The 12,829-nt window shown below is 40.5% G+C and overlaps 1 protein-coding gene across 1 annotated transcript in view; it reads left to right on the top strand.

Moving 5' to 3' along the window:
• Nucleotides 1-5,289, top strand: part of LOC147459201 (uncharacterized) — a 41,580-nt gene extending 36,291 nt beyond the window's left edge. Inside the window, exons 3-4 of the mRNA XM_086510513.1 lie at nucleotides 3,378-3,782; nucleotides 4,354-5,289. Coding sequence (XP_086366639.1) covers nucleotides 3,378-3,782; nucleotides 4,354-4,792 — 844 coding nt within the window. The 3' untranslated portion in view covers nucleotides 4,793-5,289. The remainder of the gene's footprint in view (nucleotides 1-3,377; nucleotides 3,783-4,353) is intronic.
• The last annotated feature ends 7,540 nt before the right edge of the window (nucleotides 5,290-12,829 follow it).

Raw genomic sequence — 12,829 nt, 5'->3', positions numbered from 1 at the left:
CATCTTCGTGCCTAGCTCCTGTACTGGCTGTATCCATGTCCTCTTGGTGTCTAGCTGGGTCAAGTCCTGGCGAATGAGCCTGGTGATCCTGGACTGTGTAAGAGTCAGAGAGGGCACATCCAGTGAGTACTGGAAAGGAGGCAATCTATCTATGCTGAACCCATGCGCTTGAAACCATGACGTCATCTCCCCATACCAGCATGTTGTATCTCCCTGCACGGCTAACTGTCGAGAGGACTCAAGTGCAATGCATGCATATCTATCTCTGGGGAGTTCCCACATGCTGTGTATGAAGGAGACCGATCTTGTGAGCGCCTCAACCACCAGTGGGAAGGCAGCTAGCTCTGCTCGTATAATAGCACATGGTACTGAAGTCTTGGCCCTAATGAGCCGCGAGATCATAGAGACCAGAGGCTTCTTCATGTCCCCCCATCCATCACTTCGGCTTGTCCTCCCGTGATGGTCCAGTGAAGGTCCCCAAATCTCAGCTCCATAGAGCAATACAGAAGCCACCAAAGTGTCAAAGAGCCAGAGCTTCGTCCGAGGCTCCTGAAACTGGACCTGTGAACACATCCTTTCCAATTTACCCAATGCTGCATGTGCTCTGGTCAATCGAGTCTCTGCTGCCCTCCTCAGTGAAAATGCTGGCCCCCTGAAAACCACTCCAAGGTAAGTGTAAGCATCTGTATACTCCACCTTCTCCTGTCCGTATGTGAAAGCGGGTGCTGACCTCCTGATCCACTGTGGGGTGGTATTAAATACCATGACCTTGGTTTTACCAAGGTTGACGGACAAACCACTTTCTTGGGCAAACCTATGCAAAGCATCCAGGTGACGTTGCATCCCCTTCGGAGAGTCAGAGATCAAAACAATATCATCAGCATATAACAATAGTGGAATCCATGTCCCCGCCAGCTGTGCACCTCTATCACCATCTCTCTCAATGTAGTCAGAAACCTCATCTACATACATACCAAATAGAGTAGGAGAGAGCGGGCAGCCCTGCTTCACCCCAACAGTGGAGTAAACCGGTGTGGATAGACCCTCTGGGTACGTACATGCCCTACTACTGACCTGTATAATACCATGACCCCCCAATTGAGCTTTGTGGGTACTCCCATCTGCGGTAATCTGCGCATCAATCTCGCTCTGGGCACTGTGTCAAATGCTTTACGGAAATCCACAAAGCTGCAATAGATCCGTCTCCCACGCGATCTACCCTCCTCAATGATGGCTCTGAGTGTCAAGATATGGTCAAGAGTAGAAAAACCCCTCCTGAAACCTGCGTGCCCGGCTGCGCGCATCCCCTCCCTCTCTGCCCATCTACTCAGTTGTTGCTCAAGAATAGATGCGTACAACCGTGCCAGTGTGTGTCCAATCATGATGGTGTGATAGTTCCCAGGCTCCATAGGGTCTCCCGACTTGAAGATAGGTACAATAGTAGATAGGCTCCAGGTATCAGGCAAGCCCTCACACATGGCATGGTTAAACATAAGTGCTAGAAGCTCTGCTAGTAAATCTCTGGCATGCATGAAATGCTCAGCCACTAAGCCATCATGATCATATGCTCTCCCAGTCTTCATCCTGTCAATGGCCTTCCTCACCATCTCAGCAGTGAAAAAAACACGTGTACGGGCATGGATTGGGGGGGTCGGGAAGGGGGGGCTGCTCAGGAACTGTGTACAAAGATGATGCATATTGGCCCCAGGCCTCTGTAGAAGTGATGGCAAGGGGGGGGGAGTGTTCATGAAAGAGCCTCCACGCCTCACGAGAGTCCTGACTCAAGAATAGCTGGTATAGATCCTACTCTAGGCGAGCTAGGAATGCCCTCTTCTTCCGCCGCACTAGGCGTCGGAAGTCAATCTGTGACTGCCTATGAGTGATGTTCCCCAAAAGCACCTCCCTCTGAAGTCTAGTTCTAGTGTCCCGGCATTCCTCATCATACCAACTGTTTTGGGGCATGCTCCCTGGGCGGCGTCTCTGCTGAGGCTGGGTATGTGGGTATGCTGCTGCATCATGTAGTGTCTGTGTCAGTATAGTAATAAGCTGCTCCAGAGGTCGCCCTGGCTCCTCTGTGCACAGGCGTCTGTAGATCCCATCTATGTATACAGAGTCCGTCTGTATACATAGATGGGATCTACAGACGCCTGTGCACAGGCGTCTGTAGATCCCATCTATGTATACAGAGTCCGTCTCCCGCGTGAAGGTGTAGCGAGTAGGGGGTGCTGCCCGTAGCCTGTGTGCTACACTAAACTGAAAAGAAATGGTCAGCGATATAAGAGCATGATCCACTGCCACACCAACAGGTCTGGGTCCAACCGTGAGGTCCTGAATACTAGAGATGAGGCTTGGTTGTGGAGAGAGAGAGAGAGAGAGAGAGAGAGAGAGAGAGAGAGAGACACAAAAAAAACCACGCTATGATTGATTATATCCTTTTACATATATATAAGGCAGACTTGCCATGCACACTAAAAAGGAACTCGAGTTGACTGCGTGCATTATGAGACTTGTTCCCACAGGCAAGACACCACTAAACCCGGGCTTGCTTACCCAACAGAGAGTAGTGTCAGTCAGGTACATGAGGGCTTTATAGAGCTCTACTTACTGTGGGGCTCAATGCATATCTATATGCCTAGGACAGTACATCAGTATGAAAATGCAAGCCTAGTAGTACGGTGTACATAGGCGAGTCCTCTCCTAGTTCTCTGCTTGCCCTTGGAGATGCTTCTGATGTCTTGGATCCTTCCTTGTATCGATGTGATGATCTACAACTAGGCGCTCTACCTGTAACACCCTGGTGAGATGACATGTTTGCAGGGTGAAAAAACTCTGTAACCGTAGTCTGTCTGATATGGTCTCTCCTACTCCCCATTTGTAGCAAATGCTATCGATGCTGGTACATCTCAAGTGGAAAGTGATCCAAGTGCAGCTGGTGATTGGTCTGGGGTCATCATCAATAACTAAGGAGAGAACTCTGTCCCTCCAAACACATAGGAGCAAAATGTGCTTCAGATTCTACCTTCAATCTGCATAAATGTGCACATCCTCGACTCCCATGAGATGCCTGCTGCTCTACCTGCCTTAATGGCAAGGGGGTGAGATGAGACCCTGATCAATCATTACCCTCATGCTGTGTGGTAGGAATAAATCCATGTATGAAGGGCGAGGAATAAATCTGGCACGAGAAACCAATTTATGTAGCAGTCAAGGTTGTCTTATCCAGGCACTTCACCACTTGCTTTGGAGTTTGTAAGTGTCATGACTCACACCTTTTCCTTTGCGGTCAAATCCTGCAAGATTTTGCTAATTTCAGTTTGACACTAGTCATTTTAAACTTTTCAGAAGTATTTTGACCTAATGGAGGCTTCTAATTGCAGCTATAGCAGGTTTCCAATCACTATAACAAGCAGAAGCATGGTGCTTTTGAGAAATCAGCATTGTCTAGTCCATGCTTTACCGCTTCAAGCAGTCACGACGGATAATGATTCAGAAGGTAGCACATCTCCTGGACCATCATCATCGGTGGAATATGCTGGCATCTTCCAACCCGAACAGGGAGCACAGCGGTCTTTGCTTTATTATGTTCGAGTTTGGTACACAAATGCAAAAGCTCAAAATGTGCCTGTGAGCATCCAGCAAGTCTTAGAGAAGTCAAAGACAGAACTTCAAACTGTAGATAAAAGCCACATTTTACGACAGATTAAAAGCAGCAAGTTGGCAACATTTGGGATACATTGGTGGGAGAGTTCACAACCATGGGTCAAATGGCCTATCTCAATCTTGTATGAGTCTGAACTCAATAATGTCTACTTTATGTATTAATGCTTGAGTCTAATGGTGATGCCATGTACAGGAGCATGCAGCATGGGCATGTTGCTCACATTGTGTCCCGCACTCATGCAGCCTTCTCTCTTTTTCATTCACAGCTGTTGACGCGTTTCATAAATGCATCGACTCCTGAGGTGCAGGGGATTCACTAGTAGTACTAGGGAGACGTCACCTATGTGCACCAAAATTGTCTTTTTGACCCCTATATACGGACCTTCCTTTGTAAAATCTATCTTTTTTTGCCTTGTAAACCCCCCTGCTTGATACCATACAGTAACCCTTAGTTAATACCCCTGGGGTGTCTGACACCACCCAGTTAACATAGATGAGATTCTGCATGAAGTTTTGTGATTGTGCATACAAATTGTCGAGCATAAATTATCCACGTGTGCTTTTGTCTACCCTCCTTTCATAAGATCGCATAAAGGATTTGGGTCGTGTCTGTACATTCGCAAAATTGCATGACAGATTTGGGTCATGTCCCTTCTTCCTCTAATTTTGTGCATCTGTTAATGGTTTGTGCAGTATTCCGTGGTTTTTTCTTGTCAGCCTTTTTTATGGGTTATCTGCATCCAAGGATCTTTTACCCTTGTGGGTCATTGGACCTCTTTTAACCGGCCTGGCAGTGAAGGCAAGCATTCAGCTATCTGAATCATACCGGCAGTGGTTAGTGGATAGGAAATTAGCAGACAGTATATCATTTGTGACGGAGGGCATCAAGACAGGTCAACTACCACGACAGGTGGTTGAAGCTTTGGGGTCAAGATTTGAGGAAGTCAAGGTGCAAGGGGGCAAGAAAAAGGAAGAGTTGGGAATTTTCTTTCAAAGTGGTGAGTATAAAAGAGCTTTGAGGAAGTATGCTGATACAAAACTTTTCGAGCTGCGGGAAGCATTCATTGACAAGTACGAAGACTGGCGGTTGGTTTATCTCTATATGGAGAGGAAAATGAAGAACATAATTTAGTCGTCAAGCACATGGTGTTCAAACTTGCGAGGACGGGGCATGCAGATGACTTGTGGATTGTATGTGAGATCATCTTTCTGTCTGTTGGCCCCTTCACAAGAGCGAAAGGTATTGCCAACATGGCGGGTACGGGATCTGTTATGAGGCGCAATGAAGGTACTACAAGAAAGGCCGTCTCCCAAGGCAACATGGATGGAGTGCGCTCTGAAGGTTGGGTAATCTCAGCAACCTCTCTTTGTGGAAGTCGTAAAGCAACAATAAGAACACGTACACCGGCTGTTCTAGCAGGTCATGACGATGGCGACAACACTACAATTTTGTAAGGTTTTTTTTTTTTTTTGGTGGCACCTTTGCTCTTACATGTTTGAAACCTCACTTAATTTTATCTTGATTTCTTTGCAACAGAATTGCTGCTTTTGTTTGTGAACTTTTCAAAGCTTAAGCCTTATCTTTTCCTTTTTCTGATGCTATGAGCAGCAAATATGCTAATTTTAGCGTGGTGCAGTGTTATTGGGGCATGAATGTGTGTGTCGTATTTACAAAGTTTGGATCTGATATGAGGATTTACACTTACCATAGGAGAGCCGAAGCTTCAATTTATTCTAAATGTGCACATTGTGTCTTATATGAAGCCCATGGTATTGTGCAGAGTGTTTACAAGGTTCATGCTCGACGTACAAGACAAATTGTATGTTCTGTTCTGTACCATAAACTAGTACGTTGTGTTGAAGACTCATCCGACAGTACTTAGGTCAATCTTGTGGCCTCTGTTGATTGGCATGAGAGACCTTTTTTGAACGTTGTGAGCTGCACTTTTGGCCTTTTTCCATGTATTTGAGCTCTAGCCTTTTTGGCCATCTATCCTAGTAAGCTCTTTTCCCTCATGTTTTTTCTTGATAGACTAGACTCTACGCTAAAATAACTAGTCTTCTATGTTTTATTGTATGTAACATCCACAGTACGTCATACTTTTTCTAGTTTGTTTAGTACCGCATGTCTTCGTATGTGTGCGAATGGTATGTGATTGTACATGTCAACCCTTAGTGTTTATACCTAGCATAGGTTAATGAGGTAACAACCTATACTGGTACGTATATGTACTGAAATGGGCTTGTAGGCTAAGTTTGTTGGGTGTGAGAGAGCCGCAAGATTCGAAGATCAATCCCACTACATTTGATAGTGGTACAGCTATAAATGCATTACAAATAATGGATTTCTGTACATTGGTTGACACTTTGGGAAAATCAGCACAATATGTTGGCTGTCTTATCCTGTTACAGTTTAATGAACGTATTGTTTTAGGGTTTGGTCTAGCTAGCAAAAGGAATGCAATTTCTTTTAGGCACAGTTGAGTGAACATTGCATTCACCGTTTGAATACACTAATCATATTGATTCTTGTAAGACAATTTGCCAAACAAATAACAGTTAAGAATTTAGTCTCACTAATTTTGTAGTATTTTTACCATCTTTGATATTCAGAATTTAGTATTACTCATCTTAGAGTATTTACACTATCTTTGCATTTATGACAGATTTGCACCACCGTTATACATGGTTCACACATGTTTGTTGAGTTTTGGGCTGACTTTCACTTCCACTCTTATGCTTGTACCCCGGAATAGTTCCTAATTAGTTTGGTACCAAAATGTGACACTTCTCCTTTCTTGTACAATTTCAATAAAATGTTGTGTGCAATGGAACAAACTTCTTAAGAAATCCTATTGGGAACATTGAGTATGGTAATATGGTGCCCCCAAAAAATATATACTTGTAGTTTTGAGCCCAAAAGGAGTGGAATCATGTTGATAAAAAGTACCGTGCAAAATTGTGAAACATGTTCAAAACTTTTGTTTGTGCGTTTTTTAAATAATGCAAAGTTTTGTATGTTTAGTAAGATGTTTGATTCTAATTCTTACGTAGGCAAAGTAAAACCTTTTTTTGATGTAATTATAAGTTGCATAATGTGTTATGGGTATTTTTGTATACAACTAGTGTAAAATGTAAGACTATCGATGTTTAAGTGAGCTAAAAATAGAAAATTGTGGTGCATTTTTGAAAGCGTGTACCATAAAAACGTCGAAATACAACTTGGCTTGATGTCAAATGTTTTTGGGAATATCAATGAGTTGTATTAAATCACATGGTATGGGCATGATTGGGACATGCATAACCTTGATTTTATGATTGTTGAGAATTGTTTGTTTTCAAGAAATTTGGACATGCATATCTCTTGATGTTTATGGGAGATTAGAGCCCCCAAAATATACATTTTGTGGTTTTTTACTTGTAGTGACCTGTCTTAAATTTTGACCAATATGTAATAAGTCTTCTTAAAGTGCCTCTTTCTCAACACTTTTAAAATAATGAGTTTCTATTTCTAACTTTAAATTGGCATGGAAGTTAGGACTTGAGGCTTGATTTTTTGTTTATTATGGTTGATATCTATTGCATGAGCTTTATAGACATGAAAAACCCAATTGCTTCAAGAAGTTATAACCAATTTTTGAAAAGAGCTTCAAATTTTGGTCAAAATTTAACTTCTTATCAATCTTTTAACATACTATGAGTTTTAACACATAGAAAATTTGCTAGTTTTTCCATATTATAATCTAGCTACACTATAAGCGAGACATGTAACATGTGTTTCTAGCTTCATATAATAAATTCCACAACTTCGTGGAAATACTTAGCACTTGCCCAATTATAGAACTAGTGCGAACAGTTGAAATGGCATATACCAAGGTTAGGACAATAATAAGAAGTGCAACCTCGTGCCTTTTTGTCCTTCCATGGTATGGGATTGGCTCTAGGCAAATGTTATACATAATGTAATTATGAGGTTTTATTGATGTAGATATCTGAGGCACATCAATAAACCATGTTCTAAAATTTCAAAGAGGAAGCACAAATGTTTGATATCCTTGTCTTAAGGTTGGGTAGGCTCAATGCTGTATAAGTGATCCATCAAAGGATTTTCCAACAAGCTTGGCAAGTGGCATGAATTTTGTGATGATGTGTCATGCATCATGCTCATAGCAACAATATGTTGTGGTGCAAGGGTTTTCATCATAATAGATAAAAAAGCATGCTATATAGGACGCCAATGTACAACTCGTCATGCTCATTCACCACAAATGCTTGCTACACAAACTTCTTTGACATGAGGCATATGCAATGTTTGAAGTTCTGATGCAAAGTTTGTCCTTTTCCCTTAATCCTAGCCTTGAAACTCAATCAAGCCATCGTAAGGTTCCCAATGCAAGGATAAACAGTTTATATAGTAAGAAATGGACTCCAAAAGAAATGTACATGTAACAATGCTACTTCTAGATGGTTAGGCGCAAGCCTTTGGAATAGGCCATCCTAGATTGAAACCATTATCTAGGTGAACAAATAACCTTAATGTTGCGTGGTAATTGATCATACATATAAATGAAAATTGAGAGGTCAACATAAGGTACTCTATATAATTGGTGCAACCAAAAGAGGCCTAAAACGATCGTTCAAACCCAACAGTGTATGTTTTAACAAGCATCGATGCTAAAGGTGAGAGGATAAAGGTCTTAAAGTCTAATCGATGGAAATCTATATCACAATTAAAAATATGGAGTATCAAAGTCAAATGTATGGGGCTAAAGCTCACTCACAATTTGTTTAACTGTCTAACACAAGGTTAATTAAAACTACAATGTTATTTTGGATTCAACCTCATTGGAAAGGTGAGGTTGCCTTAAAAGGTACTTTTTTAACAAGCATTTAGTATTAAAAATAACATGATAATTTTCTCTACATTTAGTTTCCTTTGTTCTCGAAAAACTGGGTTATTGAACTCAAGAAGCATGTCATTTTCGGAGTGACCACTAAAGTTTCCATATTTCTTTGGTTTGCTAAATATTTGATTACAAGTGTGGTAGTCAAGTCATTCTTAAGCTTAGTGTAAGTTGTTAAGTTTGGTGAAGGTCAAGTGGTTGATATATGTATGCACTTGAATGGCAAACCAACGGAGAAATCATATATAAACTCATTGTCTAATGGTCCAGTACAATTTTGTAATCGGTCTATAGTAATGCATTTATCAGGTTGCAATTGCAAGAATATGGGATTCAATAACATGTGACCTCTAGTAGGCAAATCTTCTTCAATAATTCTTCCCCCTTGATCTATGTCTTTTATTTTAAGCATCCAAAATGAAACTGAGGTGAAAGTTTATATTCATAAATGCAAATAGTTGCCACTCCTATTGTACATAATTTAGTGTGCTACCCAAAAAGATCACTATCTCATAGATTGTGAATAAGTTGTGTAATTTGGGTAGCAATCCACTAATATTGGTGCTCTAATGAGTAGGAGCTCAAGCATCACGATCACAAACTCCCATCCAAGTGAATTTGTGGAAATAGACTACAACAGTCTATTCCATCATGGTTAAAATTGGTAGAGATGAGTACCTTCAATTCCCTTGTATGAATAATAGCAACCCCCACATTACTCATTCCTCCATAGTCAACCCACACATGACTCATTCCTCCATAGTCAACTATGAGAGCATGAATTAACCTCACAATAAACAAGATATTTGTTTGAAGTACATTTGAGAAGAATCAAAGATGCCATGATTGTGTAATCAAGCACTTCTAGATTGATCAATGCGGGTGCTAAGCAATGTTGAAAAATCAACTAAAATCAAGAGAATAGAAAACAAATGAGAAACTATATCCATATACATATAACATTTGAGATAACTTCATGGCGTGTGACATCTTGTGAAAGATCAAAAGGTTCCACTATCTTGGTCACAATGTCAATAACACATACCCAAAGAAATGCATGTGTTATAGAAACTTTTTATCAACTGTCTAGATTCTCAATATTGATAGTTGAGAAACATATAAGTGCAATATTTTCTTATTATATATTTACATTGTCATAGTTAACCTTCCCCATGGTTCCATTAGACTTGTCACAATGGCGATAAGACACACCCAAAGAAATATATGCTTTATAGAAACTTCTTGTTAGCAATCAAAGTTCCTAGCATTGATAGTTAATAGATTAGCACAAGTGTTGCTTATATCTTTTGATCTTCTAGAAAAAATATCAACGCTTTGTACAAAGTTTGTGATGCCAAAATATAAGAAGTGAATAGGAGGTCATCCGAGACAATTATGTACATCACCTCCACAACCAAAGTGTAGAGACAAGTTAAGTCGAAATGAAGGAATAATTATTGTTACAAAATGCATTCACCTTCTCCGCAACCCTCATCACCTCAATCTACTTTATTTGCAACGTTAACTAAAAAATGCATTCATCGTCTCCACAATCACCTCAAATTTAATTTACTCCCGTGATGATATTGGATAAAGAAGTACTTAAAATAAACCGACCATTTTTTTTGAAAATTTTTGAGTCTTTAAAAGAAACAGGTTGTTCCTTCTCACAGACACTAAAAGAGAACCAAAGTATAGCTATAATATGCATAAGATGCACCCAAAGATTTGAAAAAGTGTGCTTACACAATTTTAACTAGACCAGGATGAGATCACAAAGTGTTAATGTATAATGGTAAACTATCCTCCTTGACACATTAAAGGAAAGGCTTCACTACATCCCCAAACACAACACCTTGAGTGTTCAATATGTACTTAAGTTTGTTGCTTATCAAACTTTTTTTTGGAAGAACTTTAACCAATGAATGTGATTTTCATAGCATTAACATTCAAAATTTTACGATATTTCGTAGGATGTGATGCATAGGTCATTACCAAAAACATGTAAATAAGGTACAAATAGTTCTTGAGCGTGTATACGATAGTCTTCAACCAAAAGCTATGTGCCAAGGTTTGGCTATGAAGCATACGAACTGCTATCTCCATGAGAGGCTTATTTAATTCCTCATCCATTCAATATAATGGACATGCAAAAATGCAGATTATGCTAGTATGTGATCCCATGTTTAAAAAAATGCATTAAGATTTTGAACATAGACTTCAAGGGCGCTCATGTTACATCCAAATATATTCTGAACCATACATACAAAAGTTTTAGAGCAATGAAAAATTTTGAACCTTGATTCAAAGGATTTCCACAAGGATCCACAACGATTCTTAGCCATATGTATAAAGAGTATAGCACTGAGCACTTTGAAAGGGCACACCTTAACTTTTTCTTCTTATTAGAGCAAATGAAGAAGTACCAATATGTAGGTGATTCAATCTCACCCAACCTAGCAAAACTAAGAATTTTCCATCAAACACATAAAAAATAAAAAGGTTTAAACATATGCCATTGCATCTGTAAAGTATCAAAAAAACCAAGAAGGAACCTCAAAATAGTATAGCAAAATATCTTCATGTCAAATTTGATTACCATACCGTACCATTGCTACCTAGAGTAAAAGCATTAGGTATGTAGACTTGGAGCACCGATCATCAAATGTAATGGAAAATGGACTATGAACATTGAGAATATCGGAATTAAGAAAACTGTAGTGAGCATTTTTATGAGAATACTTTGAGAAAATAGAGGGTGAACTTGATTAGAGGTAGCAACATAACCATTATACTTAATTAACTTGGCATGAACAATACTTTGCAAGAGAGAGAATCAGAGAACCGTTGACAACAACTCAGGACTGGCCAGATTTATGTGGAGCCAGTCCCCCTCCGAAAGGCTTTTGTTTTATAGCTTCTCCCATAAAGTGAGACTTGGTACAATGCAAGCCTTGTGTTCCTTGAGACCTTGATGGTGCAATGAAGATATAGAGCTTCATGCACCACAATTATGCAATAACTAAGCTAAATGAAAGCATTAACCTATCCCTTAACCTGTCCCTGGCCTCAGTCCCAAGACCTCAAACACAAAGGTGGAGAGAACTAGCAGAGAAGGAGGGTAGGGAGGAGGAAGAAGAATTATCTTACGAGAAAGAAATAGTGTCCTCTCGTACCATTACTCATAGAGCTTAGCATAACATAGTAGCATAGTAATGGAGATGAAGAAAGTGGCTAGCATAGCATTGACACATGGCTCTTGGTTGGATTTGCATTCCATAGCCAATAATTGTTGGTGTAGGCTCTCAACTTCTCGGTCTTGGATAAGAAGATGGAGTTCTTGCGCTTTCACAAAGTGAGAATGAGAGCATGTGAGTGTGTGTGTGAGAGAGTATACCCCCAAGCACACCCCCAACTTGCTTTGGTCGACCCCTCCTTGTAACTCATCCTTGAATTTGATTGGACCCCTGCAAGCCTAGCCAATCACGTGCTTAGTGCATATCAAGCAACAAGGGTAGCATTTGGACAAGTGTCCTCCTTACCCCTTTGAGAGAGAGGGTTTGATAATGCCTAGATAATTAATCGAATAATTCTCATTGGACCCCTTTAGAGGTCAACCAATAGACTTTAGGCACCTTATGAGGGCAACATGGGGACGAGCTTGACATGTGTCCTTGTTGTCTCTTTGGATTTGGCTTGCCTTGAGTGAGTGTGTGTGTTCTCTCTCATGCCCCTACTTGTAGGGCTAGCCCCCCCTTGTGTAGGGATGCATGTTGACTTTGGGAACATCTCACCCCTTGAGCACCTTAGTCATGAAGCCCCTCAAGCACCTTAGTCATAAAACATGACAAACACCTCAAGAACCTTAATGATCAAGCATGAAAAGCACCTCAATCACCTTAGTCACCAGTAAGCATGACAAACACCTCAAGCACCTTAGTCAGCAAGCATGACAAGCACCTCAAGCTTGGGCCGGGTTCCCACCTCAAGCTCAGCCCTGGCTTGCCTAAGGTCTTAGGTCTAAGGACTTTTAACACTAACCTTTGGAGGTCTTTAATGAAGCTAACCCTAAGGTCTTCAAGCTCCATTAGCTAGCATTTCTCTTTGACATACCATCTCTCATTTGGACTCATTGACTTTGGTTCCGTGCTGAGAGAGATCCATAAGCACATGTCTATATTCTAACTCTTGTTCCCGTTTGTTCTCCCACATTAAATGACCAATTTAATATGAAAAAGTTGTTTGGGTTAGTTAGCTATTAGATT

This window comes from Adiantum capillus-veneris, chromosome 4 (assembly GCF_014529385.1).
Source record: "Adiantum capillus-veneris isolate H3 chromosome 4, ASM1452938v2, whole genome shotgun sequence".
In the NCBI taxonomy this organism is placed as follows: Eukaryota; Viridiplantae; Streptophyta; class Polypodiopsida; order Polypodiales; family Pteridaceae; genus Adiantum; species Adiantum capillus-veneris.
The sequence above is the reverse complement of the archived record's forward strand: the minus strand, read 5'-3'. Positions and strand labels throughout refer to the sequence as shown.